Source organism: Pimephales promelas, chromosome 1 (assembly GCF_988280905.1).
Source record: "Pimephales promelas chromosome 1, fPimPro1.hap1.1, whole genome shotgun sequence".
In the NCBI taxonomy this organism is placed as follows: domain Eukaryota; kingdom Metazoa; phylum Chordata; class Actinopteri; order Cypriniformes; family Leuciscidae; genus Pimephales; species Pimephales promelas.
This window is the reverse complement of record NC_142769.1, coordinates 16,007,854-16,031,853: the sequence shown is the minus strand read 5'-3', so window position 1 is coordinate 16,031,853 and position 24,000 is coordinate 16,007,854. Positions and strand designations below refer to the sequence as shown.

General features: G+C 36.1%; 2 protein-coding genes across 2 annotated transcripts in view; one reads left to right on the top strand and one right to left on the bottom strand.

The window, feature by feature from the left end:
- Positions 1-24,000, bottom strand: part of col25a1 (collagen type XXV alpha 1 chain) — a 483,837-nt gene that overhangs the window by 199,403 nt on the left and 260,434 nt on the right. Inside the window, exon 10 of the mRNA XM_089129575.1 lies at positions 10,314-10,358. Coding sequence (XP_088985701.1) covers positions 10,314-10,358 — 45 coding nt within the window. The remainder of the gene's footprint in view (positions 1-10,313; positions 10,359-24,000) is intronic.
- LOC120473639 (uncharacterized) overlaps positions 20,527-24,000 on the top strand; it is a 3,606-nt gene continuing 132 nt past the window's right edge. Inside the window, exons 1-5 of the mRNA XM_089131846.1 lie at positions 20,527-20,814; positions 21,219-21,295; positions 21,513-21,602; positions 21,751-21,843; positions 23,938-24,000. The exon at positions 23,938-24,000 is cut by the window's right edge and continues 132 nt beyond it. Of these exons, the coding sequence (XP_088987972.1) occupies positions 21,564-21,602; positions 21,751-21,843; positions 23,938-24,000 (195 nt within the window). The 5' untranslated portion in view covers positions 20,527-20,814; positions 21,219-21,295; positions 21,513-21,563. The remainder of the gene's footprint in view (positions 20,815-21,218; positions 21,296-21,512; positions 21,603-21,750; positions 21,844-23,937) is intronic.

Sequence of the window (24,000 nt, the reverse complement as noted above, 5' to 3'; positions counted from 1 at the left end):
CGCTGATGTTACGGCGTGAGGTCACGCCTACCGGGAGGGGGGAGTGATGTCACAGTCTTCGTCTTCACCTGTTTGTCTCGTCATCTGCACCACGCTTCCCCGGATCCTTTTGTTTCCTCTCCTGATCTCACTCCCTCATCAGCCACCTGTTCCTCGTCTGTTCGTCATCATTTTCACCTGTTTGCACTCCATTTAGTTTGATTCCTCTGTCTATTTAGTTCGATCTTATTCAGTCTGTCTTTGTCAGTCGATGTTTGATGTTACCTGGTGTTTGCGCCTGTTTCCCTGCCTTCCTGCCTGTATGTTGATAATAAATTCGTATTTTGATGTTAAACTGGATTCCTCCCACTCCTTCGTCCTGCACTCCTGCACCCCTGCACCACACCCCGGTGACAATATGTTGTGTAATATTTTTAGATGTAATTCTCTAATTTTATTGGTGACAAAAAATTTAAAAGGAACAAGCCATACCTTCTGACAATTAATATTTATAAAAACAGCATTCCAGAAAAATTTCCCTTTAGGTTTTTTTTTTTTTTGCATTGTAGAAACATTCTCTGATATGTTTATTAGTACATTTCTTGCTTAGAATGTCAATGTCATTTATGTAAAGAATGTTAGGAGTAATTCGTTGTACATTTTGCTCTAGCTTTTCATTAATTCTAATATTCCACTGGGAATAGAGTGAATTATTGAGCTAAATTCTTTAAATTTTACAGGGAAAGTTTTCTGTGTGAGAAAGTCTTCATAGCTAAGAAGTTGACCATTAGGGTTAAATAAGTCTTTTAAGTAAATGATATTATTATCTATCCAATTTTGTAAATACAATGATTTGTTCCTTCTAATAATATACTCATTGTTCCAAATTATAGATTTATGTGGTGAAAAGTTGTGTGAATAACAAAGCTTCCAGGCTAACAGAGCTTGTTTATGAAATTCCGACATCTTAACTGGTAATTTAGAAATACAGTAATTACAAGATCTTGTGAAAATTCCTCCAAATATCAACCAGATCATGTGTTTCTATTAACTGAATTAGCCTTTTTCGAGAAGCCATATGAGGCTCAACATGATTTCTATCTGAAGCAAATTCAGTGCAATTAAAATCACCTCCAAATAAGAACAAATCCTCAGTATTACAATCACTTAATGCTTTACATAATGTATTCAAAAAGCCCATTCTTTCAACTGCATTGGTGGGAGCATAAATACAACCGAAGCAATAAAATGCATTGTCAAATTGAGCCCTTATTTTTAAAAATCTGCCTTTTACAACTTCTTCTACTTCATAAGAAATTGGAATGGACTTTTTAGAAAATAAAATAGCAACACCGGTTAACCCATCAAATTCTCTTGCCCAATCTTTCTCATTGGAAACATCACTATGAGTTTCTTGTGCAAACAGAAAATCTATTTTCTTTATCTTCATTAACTCATATAATTCAAACCTTTTCTTCCCTTCTCGTGCCTCATTTAAATTAAGGGAAGCAAAATGAAACTCTTTCATTAAAGAAAAGAAAAGGATAATCAAGACACAAAAAAGCCTCATCTCATAAGTGTGATTTTAAAACTATTCAGCATTAATTCCTAATTGAAACTGTACTTTTGTGAGAATTTCTTTTCAGTCTGTAAACCTCTTGATCAGAAAAAAGACCTTCACTCCTAAAACTCTTTGTTTTTTCTACAAATTGCATCAAATCAGGAAAGTATTCTGAAATATGCACATTTCTTGCATTCTTTGTTACTCTCAAAAAGAGCTTAACATCATCCACACTGTAAGATTTTTCTGAAGATTCGTCTTTTGTCTGATCAAAAGTAACACTGCATTCTGAAAGGTCAGTGTTACTTTCAGTATCAGTTTGACTATTTCCCAGTTTTTTCCTTGCCTTCCACCTCCATGTCTTGATTGATTACTGAACCCTGCATTTCTAAACCATCAGTTAACTGATGCCATTCATCAGTATGACGACCACTGCTGTTGGCCTTGAGTATTGCCGTTGGTACCTGAGCCCACTAATTGCATCAAATTGCCTAATTGCCTCAATACTGGAAACACCTGTGACCTTAGACGCTTAAAAGATCACCATCTGAGCCAAGGGAGAGGGCTTTTTGGTTTTGGACTTTGCGTTGGTGTTTCCTTGCGTTGTATTTTGTTGCTTTTTGCATTCACATTTCAAACCAACATTGCATTACACTTTCAACCATGCACCGTGCTGTAAGGAAAATGAAGTGGACCACGAAGATCTCAAAATGAAGTTTATTTACAGCATAGCAGTGGCAAGGCACACGAAGCACCTTGGGTTCACTGGCGTCAGAATGAACCCAGAACATTCAAATGTTCCACCTTTTATCCTGTTACTGTCCTCTTAATGTAAATGAAGTTGCTTCTGTCGTAACAGCTGTGTTAACAAATTCCTCTTCTCTCTTAGCATGGAGCTGAAGCTTTGTCTTAAATGTAAATTGAGGATAACAAAAGTTGTCCCTCTGTGCTCACATCTTTGATCTTCTTTCAAATAAGAATGGCCAAATGTTTAAGGTGATAACATCTATTCGAAACTCCCTAATCAAGATGGTTCTTGAATACCCACTGTCTTTCCCACTCTATAGGTGATAAACATGACTCTGTGATACGTTTAAGATTGTAAGGAATTGATTCTATAATAAATAAGCTCTTTTAAGTGAAGGGACATTTCGATATATCTATATTGGAGTGGAAGTTGGATCGGAGCAGACTATAATTTCTTACAGTCCCCCCTTTGATGCTCTTGGCCACAAGTAGCATCACATCCACTCCGTTTTCCTAAATAACACCTCCCTTTCCTGGTGGGCAGGTGCCCAGTGGCGGTGGCACCCTGGCTTAGGTTGCCCCCCTATGGCCATCGGAGAGTCTTATCAGAGCAGTTAAAGTAGGCGCGTTTCCATCACCCTTCAAACTGAAATTGCCAATTGAAAATACGCACATTGGCAACACGTCCATTTCGCAAAAACTCCGTGTCCGCAAATAATAATAATAATCATCATTATTGTAACATTTTATTAGGCTGCATATGTAGAAGACGCTTTTATCCAAAAAAGGAACAAAGCACAAATAAACACAATATTTTGACGCATATCCAGTGTGTGTGCTTAATGTGGAGGCTGCGACGCCCATGTGAACACTTGCAGTTTCATTGCAGTTCTTTCAGTGGAAACAACTTAAACTACTCTTTCATTTCTGGTCATACAGAAAATAATAATACATTATTCGCAAATACATTTATTTGCGTAAACTCACAATAACAAGAAAACTTTGTGCTTTAACAAACAGGCGCGCTTGATGATCTCCGTGAACTGGAGCGCGAGAACTGAAACAGCCACCGCATTCGAATTTGTTCGTTTTAAATTGGACATTTAAAGCTTTTGTCTAAAGGTTTGTAGACTAAAGCTTTAAATGTCCAATTTAAAACGAACAAATTCGAATCAAAAGCCAATATCTTCTGACTATGTAATTATGTAGCCTAGCTAATTATGTATTTCTCTCTAAAGGTGCATCCGGGGATGGAGATTTGTTTTTAGCAGAAACTGATTTAGAAAACAATAGTTTATTAATAAACAATTAATGCCTCGTTATTTTATATTATTTTATTATCAGACACATTTATTATATCTTATAAATCATCTATAAATCCCCTTTCTGTAGGCTGTGGTTACGGCTCTTCTCATTCAGCACTGCGGGGAAAATCATTTCCAGGTTCTAATTTGGCCTCAGAAAACCAGTAAAATCTTTTTTTTTTCTTTCCATATTCATTTGTCAAATATTTTAAATGTTTAAAGGGGCAAAAAATCAAACAAATATCTGAAAATTCGTCGATATATAGCCTATATATTTTTGCGCAGCATTTGACGTAGTCCTACAGTTCAAATGAACATTTTGGTGTTCAACTCTGCGTTTTACAAAATACAACAACCGTTCATTTTTCGTTTTGCAATTAGGCCAACGGATTAAATAAAGGGAAACGAATGAACACAAAAGTACACTGACCGTTTGGACATATACGAGGCAGAGTTCTTTTTTAAAATTCATAAAAGATACAAGGAATAGCCTACTAGACAAAACCTCAAAGAAATGCCACAATCAAGACCGCGGAGCAGAAATGAGGGAGAAACACACAGAAACTCTGTGACTTTCCCTGCCATTAATGCTTGGATGACACACCACGTCTCCTTCCATAAATAATAATAATGTCTAGTGCGGTGCTAACGTCCGTTGCCATTATTTTTGGAATGGCTTATCGCGAAAGGAAAAAAAATGTTTTAGTCGCATAACACCGTTAATAGAAACGCTGTCATTTCACAATATTTTTTATTGACAATCAAAAAAACGCCAAAGTTTTGTGCAAATATGTATTGACGCCACTTAACCGAGCAAAAAGGTTTCACTCGGTTATGCAATTTTAAACAGTTAATCGGTTAACCGGTTAACCATGGACACCCCTAATAGTTTTTTTTTTTTTTTTTGAAAAATATTTGGGTTTGAGAGAGGTAATCAAGAACCATCACATCCAACGGGAACGTCCAATATTGATCATAGAACCCGACGTTTCAAAATGGAACACATACAACATAACATAAAGCACTGATGATAATACGAATGATACATACACAAACAGCAGTTTTAAAGGTTACATCTCAAAGTAAACCGGTAAAGGCAATAGCCACGTCTCCATCATGCATTTGTTTTTGTCAACACTTCATTGTTTTTTTTTCCCCCCACAATGTGTATCAGTGATGTTAGCATGTTGTTTGTTTAACTGTTGCAATACGACCTATAATGGAAAGCGGTAGATTCATCCATCGAGTTAAATCATCTTTTATTGTTTTCAGTAGTGGATTGAAATTGAGGCTAAACAAGTCAGAGAGGTTCTGTGATATGTTTATTCCTATGTAATGTAATATTACTAATTTTGAATGGGATGTTTTGTATGCTTTGATCATGTGGTTTCATGTTCAGTGGCAAAATTGTTGATTTAGTCCAGTTTATGGAGTAGTCTGATATGATAGAATATTCATTGATGAGTTTCATTATTTCAGAAAGAGATGTTTTAGGATTTTGTATAAATATAACTCCCGAAATTTTATCATTCTGTCTTATTGCAGCAGCAAGCGGTTCTATAAACAAGGCGAAAAGTAAGGGTGATAAGGGGCATCCTTGGCGAGTGCCTCGCTGAAGTTGGAATGGTGATGAAATTATGCCATTCGTTCTAATAGATGCTAGTGGATTATTATATAGTGTTTTAATCCAGTGAGTAAAGCACTCTCCGAAGCCTAATTTTTGAAGTGTCATATACAGAAAGTGCCAATTAACTTTATCAAAAGCTTTTTCTGCATCTAGTGATATGATTAATGTCTTTTTTTTTTTTTGATTACATAGGTTCATAATGTTGAATAATTGTCTGGAATTGTTTGATGACTGGCGTCCTTTGATTAAACCTGTTTGGTCTGGATGGATCAGAGATGAAATTACGGTTTCAAGACGTGTAGCCAAACCTTTACTTATGATTTTTAAGTCAGTATTTAGAAGAGATAATGGGCGATAACTAGTGCATAACATTGGGTCTTTGTTTGGTTTAAGCAGGACTGAAATTAGCGATGTATTCATGTGCGGTGGAATGGAAGAAGTGTTTTTAATTTCTGCTGTCATTCGCAAGAATAATGGTGATATAGTTGATCAAAAATGTTTGTAAAATTCTGGTGGGTATCCATCTAAACCTGGAGCTTTATTGTTTGACAGAGAATCAAGGGCTTGTTTATATTCAGTTTCTGATATAGGTTCTTCTAATGATTCTCTTTGTGTTGTGCTCAGACTGGGTAAAGATAAATTGTTAAGAAATGATTTGGTGTCGTTAATTTTTGGTTCTTTTGTATTACTGTATAGATGTTTATAAAATGTACGTAAAGTATCATTGATATCTTGTGAGGAGTGGAGTGTCTTTCCTTGTGGATTATTGATTACCGGGATAAGTGTCTTTTCTCTATTACGTTTGAGTAGATTAGCAAGATATTTACCTGATTTGTCATTATTTTCAAAATGTTTATGTCTAAGGCATTGTTTTTGAAATTCCATCCTTTTATTTATAATGTCATTATGTTCATCTTTTGTTTTATTTATTTCCTGTAGAGTCTGTTCATTGGGATTATGAGAGTAAATATTGTGTATTTTATTTTCTAATTCTTTTTCTTGACTTTGTTCCTTTTTGTGTTTGTATGTAGAGTACAATATTATCTTTCCTCTAAGTACAACTTTAGCTGTCTCCCAGAGGATTGCGGCAGAGATGTCTGGTGTATTTGTTTCTATGAAAAATGCCCATTCTTTTTTAAAGTATTCATTAAACTCGTTGTCTTGAAGTAATGAGATACTCATCCTCCATCTAAAAGTTTTTTTTTTTTTTTTGTATCATTTCTGTTATTAATAGTCATAGTAATTGGCGCATGATCCGAGATAACGATAGGGTGTATTGTTGTATTTAAAATGTCAGGGATGAGAGAATTGCTTGTTAAATCAACAGTACGCTTACAACATCTAAATAAATAAATATTTCAATGGTAAATCTAGAAAATGATATAAAGAAACTACAAGAATCTATTGGCACTGAACAAAATCAAGAGCTTATTGAAATTTTAAATTGAAAAAGCAAGGAATTGGCAGGAATTTTAGACTTGAAAGCACAAGGGGCTCTGATCAGATCCCAGTTTAAGAATATAGAGTGGATGGATGTATCTTCCAATTTTTTTTTAATCTGGAAAGGAAAAATGGCCAAAAAAGATGTATACATGATTTGCGTTCTAAGGATGGTGTACTCTTGTCAAATCATACAGAAATTCAGAATAGAGTGGTAGAATTTTATAAAGAACTATATAGTAGTGAACTTACACACAGGTCAAACACTAATGTGTTTATTGAGGATCTTCCTCAGGTGACTGAAGAGGCGAACACCGGTCTCTGTTAGATAACGTTAGCTGAGGAAAGCTCTTCAAGGCATGGAAGGCGGCAGAGCACCAGGTATAGACGGCCTATCTGTAGACTTTTATAAATCTTTTTGGCCTGAGATTGGTGCTGATCTGCTTGCAGTCATCAACAAAAGTCTAAACAGTGGAAGATTACCATTGAGCTGCCATAGATCAGTGTTGACTTTACTGCCCAAGAAGGGAGACCTGAGTGAAATAAAAAACTGGAGGCCTGTGTCATTGCTATGTAGTGATTATGAAATTCTGTCCAAGGCATTGGCAAATAGATTGAGTGGGGTTTTGGAAGAGGTCATTCATACTGATCAGACCTATTGTGTGCCAGGAAGGCAAATTTCCGATAATATTTCTTTTGTTAGAGAAATGTTTGACATCAGTAAGCTCTTTGATGTGGATTTTGGTTTGATTTCAATAGATCAAGAGAAAGCGTTCAATAGAATTGAACATAGTTATTTATGGGAGGTTTTAGAAGCTTTTGGGTTTAATAGCATTTTCATTGATAAGTTAAAAGCTCTTTATTGTGATGTTGAAAGTTTACTGAATGTAAATGGTGACTTATGTGCCCCCTTTAGTGTTTTTAGAGGTATCAGGCAAGGCTGTGCTCTTTCTGGTATGTTATATAGTTTAACAATTGAACCCCTTTTACAGAAGTTTAGAGCAGATTTAAAGGGTGTAACTATTCCAAATTTTGAAAAAGTATTTAAACTATCAGCTTATGCTGATGATATTGTTATTTTCATTAAATAACACAGCAATGTGTCAAAGATAACAAAGATTTTAAGGGATTTTATGCTTGTTTCCTCCGCTAGAGTAAATTGGAATAAAAGTGAGGCTATCTTGGTTGGAAAGTGGTCTCATGGACAACCCAGTCTCCCTGCGGGGTTAAAGTGGAGCAGAGATGGGTTTAAATATTTAGGTGTGTATTTGGAAGACGATATAACTGTAAAGAAGAATTTTGAGAGGATAGAAGAGAAAAATTGTGGGTCGTTTGAATAAATGGAAGTTTTTACATTCTAACATGTCATATAGAGGGCGGGTGTTAATTATTAACAATTTGGCAGCCTCTACTCTTTGGCATTGGCTAGCATGTATTGACCCAGCAGTAATTCTTCTGAAAAAAATTCAATCTATTTTAGTTAATTTTTTTGGGGATAATTTACATTGGGTGCCACAAAGTGTTTTGTATCTGCCTAAAAATGAAGGGGAACAAGGTCTGATTCATCTACAGAGTCGAGTGGCCGCCTTTTGGCTAAAGTATATACAAAGGTTTTTTTGAAAGTTCTGAGAATGAGAATTGGAGTTTGGTTGCTTCCATTATTTTTAGGAACTTTGAAGGCCTGGGTCTTGACAAGTCTTTGTTCTGGACGAACCTTAAGAAGTTTTCTGTATCTAAGTTACCTATTTTTTATTGTAATTTATTCAAAGTATGGTCACTTTTTAAAATATCGAGAAGTGAAATAACGGACTATTTGTACTGGACTCTTCAAGAACTGTTGATTTGTGGACAACGTTTGGATGTGTCAAAGGAGGGATGTTTTCCTGCTTTGATGGACATACTCATTTAAATCTAAAATCGTTACTCTTGGAAGCCTAGTTCGTATAACTGGACATGATTTATCTGACTCTAAAGCAATGGAAGAGAAGTTGAAGATGAGGTCAACACGTGTGGTAACTCAGCTGTTGTTTAAATGGAAAAAAATCATTACCAAAGAAAAGTTAGAAATGTTAAAAGACTTTGAAGAAAGATTGTATTCAACCAAAGAATGATGATCCGTTTCCGAATTTGTCTTTGAGTCCTGATTTGGAAATGTGTGATGGTTTTTTTTTTAACCTGTTAACCTTCAGCTCCACAAGGGGGCTCACAGCTTAAAATGACATGCCTGGATAACAATAAATACAGCTCAGAGCGCCGTCGGGTGTCCGAAGGTTAACTGGTTAAGTTTGCTGCAAAACTTCGTTTTAAACGGCTCTCCGCAACGCGCTTCGAAATCGTAAAGACTTTTCATTCGGCTGCTAGTCACACGTGACCAGCAAACCCAGGAACTTCCATCCCTGCACATCAAAGACAACAAACCACGCAACGGACCCGGCCGGGAAACCCCCCCTTCGACGCTACGCAGACAAAGGGAATTCCCTCAGCCACTACAAAGTGCAAGTACTCCAGGCTCTAACTGAACTGGTGCTTTAATGTTAATTGAATAACCTCTCTAAGAAATGAAGGTTCAAATTAATGCTTGGTGGTCCTTTCAGGTTATGTCTTACGTGCATATAGAAAGTTGAAACTTTCTCTCTCACTCTTTCCAACTCACTCTTTCCCTTTCGCGGCTGTATGAATGTGTGTGTATGTGCGTGATTATGTTTAGACCTTAGTTGTGTTTAGAATAGCTAATAAAGTCTTCCATATATTTGAAAAGATAAATCTTCTTGTGTCGTGTTTGCACATTTAATGTCTTGTACTGTTCGATCTAAAGTTACCTTGCTAAGACATAGTGTTTCACTTTGGTTATAATTGCGGCCCGTTGAAATGAATTCTAAGCGAGTCATTTGCTCGTTTCAGTGATTCGGTTCCATAGATTCATTGCAAATCAATGAATCATTTCCCTTTGAGCTAAATTGGCCTTCGGCCCCTTAAATACATTTGATGTATATTATTAAATGTTGCATTTGCTACAGCCCTAATAATCCCAAGGAAAACAATAGGGCCTTCGCCCTTTCAGGGCTTGGGCCCTAATAATAAATAATCCTAAGGAAAACAATAGGGCCTTCGCCCTTTCAGGGCTTGGGCCCTAATAATCCCAAGGAAAACAATAGGGCCTTCGCCCTTTCAGGGCTTGGGCCCTAATAATCCTAAGGAAAACAATAGGGCCTTCGCCCTTTCAGGGCTTGGGCCCTAATAATCCTAAGGAAAACAATAGGGCCTTCGCCCTTTCAGGGCTTGGGCCCTAATAATCGGAAGGAAAACAATAGGGCCTTCGCCCTTTCAGGGCTTGGGCCCTAATAAGAATCCTAAGGAAAGCAATAGGGCCTTCGCCCTTTCAGGGCTTGGGCCCTAATAATAATCCTATGGAAAACAATAGGGCCTTCGCCCTTTCAGGGCTTGGGCCCTAATGAATAGTACACTCTTCAGCATAAAACAATTTGACTGAATTATTTTAATCTTTGTGAATTTAATTTCACAGTCCACAGTGTAGTAATGATGTTCTATGATTAGCAATGTCACAATATCACGGTCCATACACCCCCAGTTAATCATGTTATAGTTCAGCATGTTTATACTATTAAATATGTATAGATATTATGTTCAGCCTGACCTTCTCTCCGGTGTCACCTTTTGGCCCCTGCTCTCCCATGTCTCCCTGTCAGAAAAAGAATATAATATTTATTGTTTCAATACATTGCATAAACTGTACACAAGCAGTGTTGCCTCATTATACGCTGTTGTTTCACGTTAAAACAAAATATTAGAGAAAACAAGCATAACTGGCTTTAGTTAAAATATTAATTAAAAATTAGGGATGAGTCACGATCTTCGAATGGTCGAATAGTCGAAATGCGTTCGAACTTCGATCATAAAATAGCTTTTTCGAATATCGTTATATTTTCGTGCAATAATTCCAATGTGTATTTAACATAATTGACGCAGCGCCTACTGACACAGATCGCGGAGCAAGGTATTTTCCTGTTAGGGACACAAGGTGTCACTAACATGCATGAAACCCACTACTGGGCGATCTAGGATACCAGCTTTTTGAACATAGTGTAAACAAACAACAGAAGAAGAGCACTGTCGTGAATGCACTGAATCGGGAATCGGGAGAAATGCCTACTGAACCACCGGCGGCTAAAAATCCACAAAATGACGCCCTCTCTGCTGCAGCGATTGCGGTCTTGTTTGGCGAGGATAACATCGAGCAGACAGCAACAGCGACAACCGAACTCTTGCAATACTGCCAAGATACAGTATGCCCACCAATGAACGCTGATCCCATAACATGGTGGAAGGCCAACGCGAAGAAATATCCCCGCCTGGAAAAGTTAGCAATCTCCTACTTGAGTGTGCCTGCGACATCTGTGCCATCCGCGCGGGTGTTCTCCGCGGCTGGACTAATCGTCAACAGGTTGCGCTCGCGTCTCCTTCCAGAACATGTTGATGACATGCTAATTTTTCTGAACAAGAATATGACATAAGCGTTATGCTATGAATAGTTTATCTTCATCGAAACGAATTTGTTTAAAAAGTCGGCTGTTGCCGGTTACAAGGCAGGTTCGCATAAAAACATTATTACATGATATTATTTTTTGATCGAGCGAGCATCTGGTTTGTCGATGCAAAATCGTTTTTTGTGCTTTTAGTTTTTTCTTCTTCCAATTATTCTTCTGTGTTAAAAAAATGACGAAAACATGTCACTTGTTCAATTAATAAATCGCTAAAGATGGAATTAGCCTCCCTTTCTGTTATTGTGTGAGTGCGTTTTTTTTTTTTCTCCGATTTTCGAACGATAATCGACTTTTGCTCCTCGATTTTCGAATGCCATTTTTGGCAGAAATTCACATCCCTATTAAAAATGTATACACTATTTAATGAGTGATCTATTAAAAAGCCAAGATTCTATGCAGTTCTAAATGTGAGTGTAAAAAATGCAAAGAATGCAACTGTCAAGTTGTTTTGTAACAAATAAAATGTCTATTTCTGCAGCTGGTCTAGAGGTGATGACCTTTTGTAGGTTTAATTTCAGCCATTTTAAGGTCCAAAGAAAAGTCTGGATGCAGTGCAGGTCTAGGGTGGAATGGAATCTGCTTCATTATGTTTGACCTGTTTGAAAATCTGTGGGTGTTTGACTCAATGAGACTAAATGGTCCAAAATTGGCCTAAATTAGCTTGTTCAGAAAAAAGGGTTGTGGAAGCCTTTGGTTAAGGGTCTGCCAACGGCTTCAAGTATAATCCCTGGTAGGAGTGATCCAAGACATGAAGAAAAATTGATCACTATTTTAAGACTAGAAAACTGAAACTCAGTTTTCCCAGAGTCATCTGAAGACAAAGCAACAAAGACCTTGCTTTCAAATTAACATGTGAACATCTCTCTCACACACACACACACACACACACACTTGCAGAAATCGCTCACACAAGAATATGTTTTTAATGTGAATGTGATAATCTTTAATGATATCTTTTTGAAGGTCATAGGGTGACTGGTAATAATGTCTCATTTCCAAAGAAGTAAAAGAAAAGGTAGGTTTTTAAGAATATAGAAATATCTTGCACACAGAAGGGTGTGTCTTTGAGTTAACACCTTCTGGCCTTTTGTCTGAATGCAATTTACAACTAAGCAAATGGTTACCTTCTAGTAAATTTCCACTGGAACTTAAATATGAAATGAGCGCTTTATAAGGGAAATGCAACAAGGGTTTTGGGCTGTTGTTTGTTTTCAGATCAGTCCGTGAGGCTTTACTCCCAGCTCACGTACCCTCGTCAGGTAAAAGGATTCTTCTTTGTTCTAGAAATATTTGATGGTTTGCATTGGTTATCTTATGAAATTGTAATAATACATTTACCTGACATAATAAATTGTTATAATTGATTATTCTAACATACTTTGACTTTATTTTCATTAGAGTTAAAAGGAATAGTTGAGCATTAGCGTATTAAAAGATGTACAGATATCATTGATAAACCTTTTCATTTTATGGAGTCAGATGAAACGAGTTAATACATAAGATTAAATGTGTTGCATTTAATTAAAAAATCACTTTGCCACGGGAAAGAAGTTAAGTTTGCCATCTAACTTAACTTCAAAATTGTACATAGACAACATATGTAATTTGCATGATCTGCTTTTTATAATATATATGCATTTAATTTCTACTTCGTTTACACAAATGGTTTGTTGCTAACACTTTATTTGAAGGGGTGTGCATAAGACTGACATAACACCTGTCATGAACATGAAGTATTCTTTGTGAATGTTTATGACTGTTGTCATTAAGTGTCATTCGGTAAATTATGACACTTTTAATGCAAAGTTGACATTGTTTAAATTGTCTTTGTTATGACAACTTGACATTAACAAAGACAAAAATGTCGTGATTATGACAACTTGACATTTACAAAGACAGAAATGTCTTTGTTATGACAACTTGACATTAACCAAGAAATCATAACCTGTCAACCTGACATCTTTATAACTAGTCCAACGTGTTCCACTTTACTTGAGGTAAAGGGACATATTAATGACACTGTTGTTAAAGCATTTGACAGTGTAATAACCCTTAATGACATCTTTGTAACTAGTACAATGTGTTCCACTTTACTTGAGGACAAGTAAAATATTCATGACAGAGTTATGGTGTCATGACGGCCAAAGTGAAAACCAACCACATATGACAGGGTAATGTAATGTTAATACAAAGCTAAAAAAAACTTCTTTAAGTTTGATAATTAGACCTGTTCATTTGTTGGTTAATGTCAAGTTGTCATAACAAATAGATTTCTGTCTGTGTTAATGTCAAGTTGTCATAACAAATACATTTCTTTCTTGGTTAATGTCAAGTTGTCATAATTAAGACATTTTTGTCTTGGTTAATGTCAAGTTGTCATAAAAAAGACATTTTAAACAATGTCAACTTTGCATTAGAAGTGTCATAATTTAACGAATGACACTTAATGACAAAAGTCATAAACATTCATAAAGACTCCTTCATGTTCATGACAGGTGTTATGTCATGTTTATGACAGTGTCATGTCAGTCTTATGCACACCCCTTCAAATAAAGTGTTACCGGTTTGTTTTTGACGTGGTTTGCTGTGAAAAAAAATTTACTCTATTCCACCATTTTACCAAGTACGATATTTCACATATTTGGAAACATTTACCATGTTATTTGCATGACCTGCCTTTGAAATATATATATTTTTTTTTCGTTTCAGGCTTTGTAATCTGATGATGGTCCAGTGCTAACAGAAGTTAATGGCATTTACATAGTCTATCTTGCTATGTGGTAACAAAAATGCTGTCAGTTCTGTGATTGTCCTTTGAATCATGTGTCAGCATTTTGCCAGCACATTAAAATCCATGTTCCAGCTGTTTTCAAATGTAGTATTTCTGATTGCTATGCCCATGGTCCTACAACTACTCGCACACTTCAAAGAGAAATTGAAGGATACTGGTGTTAACATTGAAGCAGATAAGCGGAGATTATTCAACAAATCTCATTCATATGTAATAGGCCTATATTTAATGTTTAGGTTCTGTTGATCATGGTTGTGCTGTCCTTTGTAAAAATTGTTTCAGGACTTTGCAACTCTGATGTCCAGCAATCTACATTTGCCAGAGTTCACGTCTTATATTTCTTGGTATGTAAACATTAAAGGGGTAGTTTTACCCTATAATTAAAATTCATTATTTGCCCACCCCTTGTTGGAGAATTCTGCTTGTCCTATGTACATGTGAAAGAAGCGTGCATGTGATGTAATGCCAAGCAGAAAAAAAACTAGGATCATAGGGCACATGAGGACAGGGACGAGAGAGTGGAAAAGTACCCCCCCCCAAAAAAAAAACACTTGTAGCACAGATGCAGGTATTGGAAGGCACTGGGAGAGAAACAAATTGTATACAATGTAACAATGTGCCACAGAGAAAAGCGTACTGAAACAAGGAGCCCATTGTGTAAAAAGATACTAATACAGGAGCCCATTGTGTAAAAAGACACTAATACAGATGTCCATTTTTTAAAAAGAAATGATAAGCATGCGCAAAGAAGGTTGTCCCAATTAAAAGTAAAATGATGATGCAGGTGTTTTTAATCTGGGAGGAGTAATAAGGAGGAGCAAAGAGAGAAAAGATACAATTTGAGCGCTAATTGGGTACCACAAGGTATAAGAATGAATGTGTGCAGACCATTGTAAAATTAGATGCTTGGCCACATCTCACTTTGTTGACCTACTCAAATAAATTAACTTCTTCTGAGACCTGAAACCTTGACTCTGCACAATTTTTTCAAGACCTGAACCAGACTTTGATGATTTGAATTGAGACTGAAAATCTGCCACAACCAGTGTTGTTTTTGGCAGCCCTTTTAGTTTTAGTCTTAGTCTTTTGGACGAAAATGCTTTTAAGTTTTAGTCACATTTTAGTCACTTATAAACTTAATAGTTTTAGTCAAGTTTTAGTCGACGAAAACACAAAAGGTTTTAGTCAAGTTTTAGTCGACAAAAACACCAAAAGGTTTTAGTCAAGTTTAATCAATTTTAGTAAAAAAAAAGTAGTCTTTTTTTTTTTAAACTTCTAAAGTTTAAACAGCAAAAACGTTGAGCTACTAGAGTACACAGATAAAGTGGTAACACTGTTTTACTCCAAAAAAGCCAAGCATAAAAACATTCTTACTTTGGCAATTGTGGCTTTATTTGAGAAATTGCTAAAGTGCAATGAAAAAAGTAGTATGCAACAATAATATGCATATTATTTGTAAACACAAACATCTATACAACCCAGTCTATCTTTACTTGTGCAAACTGCAAACTGCAAAGTTGCAAACATTCTGAAACAAAATAATAAAATAAATATCCAATACTGAGGTGCATTGAACAAAGAATGCATACTCGAATATAAAGTGTGAAACAAACATGACACTTGGTGTGTGTTGAACATAAAAATGAATAAGACAATCCCTGAATAAACACTGTATTTGGTCTTGGTTAGTTCGGTATTTTACACTTAAAGCCCTGTTTTAAGATCGTTTCTGATGAAATAGAATGGTTAAGATAGAAATTTGGACAAATGCTGTTGTCCCGAGAATTTTAGGTTTGTGTGTTAGCACCCACACAATCATTCATAAAACACATTAAACATTCGTTTACAAAGACGTCAAACTCACGAGTGGTCAGGGATGTTCACTGATATGCTCACACAAACATCGCTGCAAAATATGCTTTCCAACAGGTTTTATCCTAGTTTTTGTCCTACTCTATTGGTACAAAAACTACCATTAAACCCTGTGTTGTTGTGTGGAATCTGGTGCGCGCTGGGCACACGAGATAGGAAACGGCAGCATTGCTGATACTTATTTTTAGCTCCATACAGACCGATTTCACGCAAAACGGGCATAAATTACATGCATTGTGAACGTCAGACTTATAATCAATTTCGTTACGTCTCGTCAACAAAAACCTCAAAAACGTCTCGTCATGTTTTAGTCACCTCAGAGCTATTTTTAGCTAGTAATCGTCGCGTTATCGTCATAAAAAAACGGTGCGTTAACGAAATTTTTACGTTATCGTCATCACTGAGGAAAACATCACTGGCCACAACATAATTGGCGAGCCAGCCAGGAGCTTCGAGAGGGGAGCAGCCGTGGTGACGACCCCTGCTGGTGACCCCACGAAACAAAAGGTCGACCAAAAACAAGGTAAGCAGCTTTTGCTCTATTTGTTTCGTGTGGTCCCTGACAGAGCAGTCACCTTGGTTGGTAATTATTGTTTGATATTTAACACTGCATGAAAAGTGGGATTTTCGTCAGTAAGTGGCACTGTAGATTGTCGTGGAAGTTCAGGTTTACGACTGCACACGGCAATTTACAGGCAACACTCAAAACTGCCGTGAATTGCCGGAAATTGACGTGGGCCTTGCTTACCAGTTGTCCCCCCATGACCCCCCTTCTCCTAATTCTAGAGGAGGCTTTGACATGTAAATGAAAATGCTGTGAACCGTACACATGCAAATAAGGGAAGGGGAGTTTCACCTCAGGTAACATTTTTCTTAAAGGTATACCTTCATTCTAAGACAATCTCTGGTAGAAATAGATCAGGCTCAGTATAACCTAATTGCCGTTTTTTTGTGTTGTTTTTTTTTTACACATTACAACAACATTACACATAACGCACAACAATTACAACAATAACATGACATCCAAAAAGATAACAATCAACAAATAATAATTTCACAATAAATAAGAAACAAATAAAAATAGGACAGAATTGAACAAATAAAATAAAAAGGGGAAAAGGACTATCTATTATGTATAATATAATGATTTAAGAGAAAGTTAGAAACCAGTAATTTGTACTAAGAAAGAAAATACCATACACATTAATTCACTTTTCAATTAGCTTCAATATTCTTTAGCAAATACAATTGTATCACTACATTTTTTATCAATACATTTGAGAGACTCAATATACTGAAAACTGAAAATCAGACCAAAAAAAAAACTTCAAACAAGGTTTAGAATGATTCATTTACTCTTATGAATATGAAATTTTCCTAATAAAATTATAAGATTCATCATAACACACAGAAGCAGTTTTCAAAATATATGATAACATATTTGGATGTTAATTCACAGTTATAAACAGATGTTTATATTATACCTAATTGTTATTTTGTTGAACAAATTAGAAGTAAACTTGATAAAGGTGGTGTTGTTGGAGCTGTGTTTTTAGACTTCACAAAGGCGTTTGACACAGTGAACCATAGCTGTTTAATGTCAAAACTTCAGAATTTTAATTTATCAAATGCTGCCTTGATGTGGATGAAATCATATCTCAGTAATAGAAGTCAATGCACACGAGTGGGTGATAAATGTTCTTTATTTGCTAGTTGTCCTACGGGGGTTCCTCAGGGGTCAATTTTAGGACCGATTTTATTTAGTATTTATATTAATGATCTGCCTCAAGCATGTCCAGGTATAGATGTTATAATGTATGCAGATGATACTGTGCTTTTTACTCATGCAGGAACTAAAGAACTAGTCGCAAAAAAACTTTCATCTGCAATGGTGGAAGTCTCAAAATGGTTAAATGAGTCTTGTTTGTCTCTTAACATAAGTAAAACTGTATGCACGTATTTCACTGCGCGAAAACAAAACTCTGTGAATCCAGATATCATATTAAATGGTGAAGCAATTAAATTTGTGACGCATGTTAAATATTTAGGAATAATAATAGATCAACACCTGTCATTTAAAAAGCAAGTAAAAAGGGTTATAAATAATGTTAAATTCAATTTGAATAATTTTAAAAGCATCAGGCACCAGCTCTCTGAATCAGCTGCACTTCTTTTAGTACATACTCTGATTTTACCTCACTTGTCGTATTATATAACATGCTGGTCGCAAGCAGATGCAACTACACTTAAACCTGTGCACTCCCTGCATAAACAAATCATGAAAGTGTTAGATAAAAAACCAAAGGACTTCCATCATTGTACGATTTTGCAAAAGTTGCAATTTTTAAATATGAATAATTTTGTGTTTTATACTGATGTGTGCCTGATGTACAAAATTATGCATAATCTTGCCCCACCCCCTCTTCAGGGATGTGTGACCCATAATGGAAATGCAGGTAGGACTAGAGCATCTGCCAGGGGAGATTTGGTACCACAGTACAGAAAAACAGCCTTTGGGCAAAAAGCTTTCTCAGTTAGAGTAGTGGGGTTGTGGAATTCCCTACCTACAAACATTCGCAGCCTGAATAGCTACTCAATCTTTAAAAATAAGCTCAAGCACTGGCTACTATCAAAACAAATTTGCAACCACTAATGACTGAACTGTACTCTATTTGATTTATATTTTGGTTTTAAATTTTATAATCTACATATATGTACTGTGATGCTTCATGTGGTGTATATGTAATGTATGCTATTTTATTTGTTTTCCTGCCCAGGGACAGCAGATGTAAACTAGCTATTAGCTAATTCTGGTGCAATTACTTTTAATTGTGCATTGTCCCTGTAAAAATAAACAATAAAATGAAAATGAAATGAAAATGTTTGTTGTTTTTGTTTTTTAAATTTTTTTTACTGGTTTATTTATTTTAAGTAGCCTAATCAAGTTATTTATTTATGCATATATGTATTTTTATTTTTCATGGTAGCCTATTTAGGTATATCCACCTTATTCCTAATTTAAAAAGAACTAACAGCAGGAGAAAAGTCAAGGACAGCCGAGGACAGCTATATTAAGAGCTTGGATTTCAACCAACCTGAGTCAAAAACCAGTGAACGGAACTCTGATTGGCTGAGGCAGCATATCATCATAACCCAACCAGTAACGTCAGCCACTCTGATTGGCTGAGGCAACATGCCAGGCATTCGGCGCGATTTCGGCTTGTTTTTCAAGCAGAAAATAACGGCACAGATATTCAGCCTGCATCGCCGTCATGATCGCTGGTGAACCCATCTCCTCTAAATTGAAGGTAAGTTCGTCCAGTCTAGTGAATTCTATGTCCATGTGTACTTATAGTGTTTGGTAGTTTAGCGTTTTGTCTTAAACTTCACAAACCTGCTGTGGTTACTGCCGCGAATGTCCAAGGGCGTTAATCTTAACGGCACAGTTTTTTTGTTTTGCGTTAGCTTGCTGCTCTTAATTCTTTTTTAGTTTCATTTCAATTTGAACAATTTGGGACACTAAACTGTAGGTTGCACGTTGTTATCTGGCTGCTAGCTAGCTACCATTCTTTGCAAGTAATCAAGCTAACTCGTACTTAGATCCCGAAGCCGCCGCCAGGTGCCGCCATTTGCACCATTTCGAATATCAGCCGCCGCCAGCCAATAATCTCGTAAGCCAAATTGAGCCGCCAGCTGATAAAGTTTGGCTGAGCCGGCTAAAATTATTTGCATCAAATAATATTTCTATCACATAGACACACGAAATATATAAACAATACAATAGCCTACACGAGATCTATTTTCCCACTGGATTCACAACAGCACAGTCTTGTGCTCGTTGCTACAATACGCAGACAGACTCAGTGAATTGACGACCAATTAAAATTGCTAATTGCTTTCCATACAGAAGCTATGTTTTTTTCCCTCGCACTTGAAGTTGAGGTGAAATGGCGGAACGAAGCCCGAAAGGTAATTTAGATAGCACTTCTCACATACTTTCCGGTTGCACAAACTCCTGAATCAAAGATTGATGTTATGAATTAAATATTCTGGAACGGAGAGATTTATAGCACTGAACGTGATATTACTGCAGTAACAACCCCGTTTCCAAATTTTTAATTCACGACGCATGCTTAAGTGTACATTGAAGTGTGCAAAACTTTGTCCAAAATAATACTGATAACACTATAAGGCGAGACACGGTGACGGCAGGCAAAAACATATATATATATATATATATATATATATATATGGTTTTTGTCTTCGGGTCCTTTCAGAATTGTGGTAAAAAAACCTGAAATAAAGCTGCGAGCAGCGATGACGGGCCCAAGCCTGTGGCACCGCAACCCTGGTTCCTTTAGTTACCTAAAGGCACCCGGGTGGCGGTGTCGAAGGCTTTGGCCCTTTCATGATTAAATGTTAACACGGCTTGCCATACTCTGTCATTTCGACTAGTCACAATTATGTTACAGATATCTTAAATGATAATATAAACTATCTCAAATGTACAGTAATTACGACTAGACAGAAAGACGTTGTTGATATCTACAATGTTAATTCCGATTAACATAGGCAAACTTAGCTTTTAAATGTTAAAAGGGCTTGCCATACAGGGACGTACACTGAAAAAAGTGAACAAGGCATGTCATTACTCTAAAGAAATTTTTATACTTGATGTAACACAAAACAATTAATTTTCTATCTAGCCATCAGTTTAATGTAAAATTTTTCGTTGATTTAAATTAAAAGTAAGTATTGTTAGTGTAAAGTAAATGGATTTCTTTAAATTAAAGTAAAAATATTGGTTTCCGTTGTCACGTGACTTCTGACGTCATCCGTGCCGTGGTCGTGCGTGAGACGTTCAGCTTTCCGCCATCTTGTTAAACCGCATGGAAGAACTCAGCGTGGGAAAACGGGAAGCAAGAAAATTGGTAAGTAATTTTAAACATATGTTTGGGCGTGTTATAAACATAATATATCAGGGCTTGACATTAACACCCGCCATTCGCGTGTGGGTTTCAGCTGTGGTGTGTAACAAAGTAATGTTACTCCCTCTATCATTTTGGTGGGTTGAGTCTTCTCAAAAGGCATCTCTTATACGATAATCGCGTTGCACATTAGAACAAACACACGCGATTCTTTTGAGTTTATGAATGCAATTTCTAATAATCAAAAGTTGTTCAGATTAGTCATCGCGTAAGATTAGTTCAGAGCGCGCGCGCTCTCTCACTGAAATCTGCACTCAAACCAGAGATGTACGTGCGATGTAATTAGCCTACATCATAGATTCATTAAGTTAATCATACAGTGATTGACAGGTTTTGTTCTATTTCAGCAGCGAATAGTTTCACAGAAATATCACATCAGAACCATTAGTGCATTGGATGGCCAGCTCTGTTTCAACAAGAGGAGGTAAAAGCATTTATTTGTAATGAATTTTTTTTAAATGTGACTAATCCTGAATTTACCATAGTTTTTATAATTGAATTTTGGTATGTAGTATTTTTGAAAATGTCTTGGATGCCCTAATTATAACTTTTGTTGTTTAATGCTTTGTGTGTCTATGTATTTTTTTTTTACAACTAATTCTGAAAGTAAAATCACTTTTTTCTGTTTCTCTTTCTTGTAGATTAATGCCGAATTTTTTCTTATCACGACCTTACCTTTGCAATCAAGATTTATGGCCTCTTTGGACAGACAGAGCTCTCAGCTTCTCCAGGTGATCAGGAGCGAAGGTGGACTCCTTCGTGAAAAAACTAAGGATACTATAAAAGTTATGGATCAGATATTGGTTGCATGAGAACAAAATTGCTTGTGGCAATCAATTTAGTAGTGTTTTGGTCTAATAAAAACAATACATTTTGTAGAGTCCGGACATAGACGTCAGAAGAGAGTGCCTGCTGAAGTGCCTGATCATGTACCTTGGTGAAGATGCAAGCTGTCTGATCAAAGAATACCAGGTAATGTAGACAAATTGCTGAAATTTTGTCCAACCATGTTTGCCTTAAAGGGTTCGTTCACCCAAAAATGAAAATTAAGTAATTAATTACTCACCCCCATGCTGTACCAACCCCGTAAAACCTTCGTTCATCTTCGCAACACAAATGAACATATTTTTGATTAAATTTGAGAGCTGTCTCACTACCACATTGGCTTCCTAAGGGACTGGCTCTTGACGGCCCAGAAAGTCAATGAAGAAAATGTTTAAATATCCCAGGTGACTACGGTGGCTCAACTATAAGTTTATCAAGTGACGAGAATACTTTTTGTGCGAAAAAACAAACAAAAATAACGACTTTATTCGACTATTCCTTTTCTTCCTTGTTGGCCTGAAACGAGACTTCCTTAGATTTCCACGACGCATGCGCGAGAATTGCGATCTCCTTCAACTACTTCATTTCAGTTCTCGCGCAATTTAATTTTGTTTAATTTAATTTAGTAAGTTTGGTAGTGACATATCGCTCAAAAGTAATTGTTATCATTTACACATCGGCCTGTGTGACTTTCTACCACAGAATACAAAAGAATGTATTTTGAAGAAGGAGTAGTTCACTTTAAAAAAAGTTTTGCTGATAATTTCCTCACCCCCATGTCATCCAAGATGTCCATGTCTTTCTTTCTTCAGTCGAAAAGAAATTAAGGTTTTTGATGAAAACATTCCAGGATTTTTCTCCATATAATGGACTTCAATAAACCCCAAATGGTTCAAGGTCCAAATGAGTTTCAATTTTCTGTTCTGTGATACGCGTTCGTGACGTCACGTAATACACAATTATGTTGAAACGAACGTGCATCACAGAACAGAGCAAGGCGAGCATTTGTGCTTATAAAACTTATTATTTTTTAAATGCCCGATTGTTTTGCTAGATAAGACCCTTATTCATCGTCTGGTGTCGTTTAAAGCCCTTTGAACAGTTTGCACTGAAACTGTCATTTGGACCTTGAACCGTTTGGTTCCCAATGAAGTCCATTATATGGAGAAAATCCTGTAATGTTTTCATCAAAAACCTTAATTTCTTTTCGACTGAAGAAAGAAAGACATGGACATCTTGGATGACATGGGGGTGAGTAAATTATCAGCAAAAGGTTTTTTTTAAGTGGACTAATCCTTTAAGAGCCCCCCATTCACTTGCATTGGTTTTGTGTCCATACAATAACAGTGAATGGGGGCTGTGCTGTTCTGTCACCAACGCTGTTCAAAATTCTGCAGAGTACAGTAATTCATACTGGTTTGAAATGACAAGAGAAATTTAAACGATGACAGAATTTTTATTTTGAATTACTTAGGGATGGGCAACGATTAATCGCGATTAATTGTTAGCAAAATAAAAGTTTGTGTTTACATAATATATGTGTATGTAGTGTGTATAATTAATTTGTATATATAAATACACACACACACACATGCATCTATATATTTAAGAAATATTTGCATGTATATACTTTATATATATTTATACATAATTAATATTATATATAAATATAAATATTTGACATGTTAATAACCCATTTTTCTTAAATATATACATGCATGTGTGGGTATTTATATATACAAATTAATTATACACACTACACACACATATATTATGTAAACACAAACTTTTATTTTGCTAACGATTAATCGCGATAAATCGTTGCCCATCCCTTGAATTACTCCTTTAATAGGGGTTGGTTCACCCCAAAATGCATTTTGAACACTGTTGAGTGGATTGATAAATGCCTCTGATTGGCCATTGTGGTACTGCACTCAACAAATATGTCTGTGATTGTCTACAATGGTCAGCAACTGGGAGCCTTTGAAAGTGTTTAAAAGCATTTTCAAAGCTAAAGAGAGTGTAAAAGTACATCGTCACCCAAAAATGAAAATTGTCATCACTTACTCTACTCTTGTAATAAACCCTACAAATTTTATTGAAGATATTTTAATTAAAGTTAACAACAGATGTTTGGGCTCTACATTGACCTTAGTAGTACAGCTAACTAAATTTTGGGGCTGGGGTTTTTTTTCTTCTTCCACAGTCCCTCAATTGCTCTCTGTTTTTGTATGTTTTTAGGATGACCAGAGGGAGGAAGCGGAGAGAGAATTTGAAAAGACCACTATGGCATTTTTTGTGATC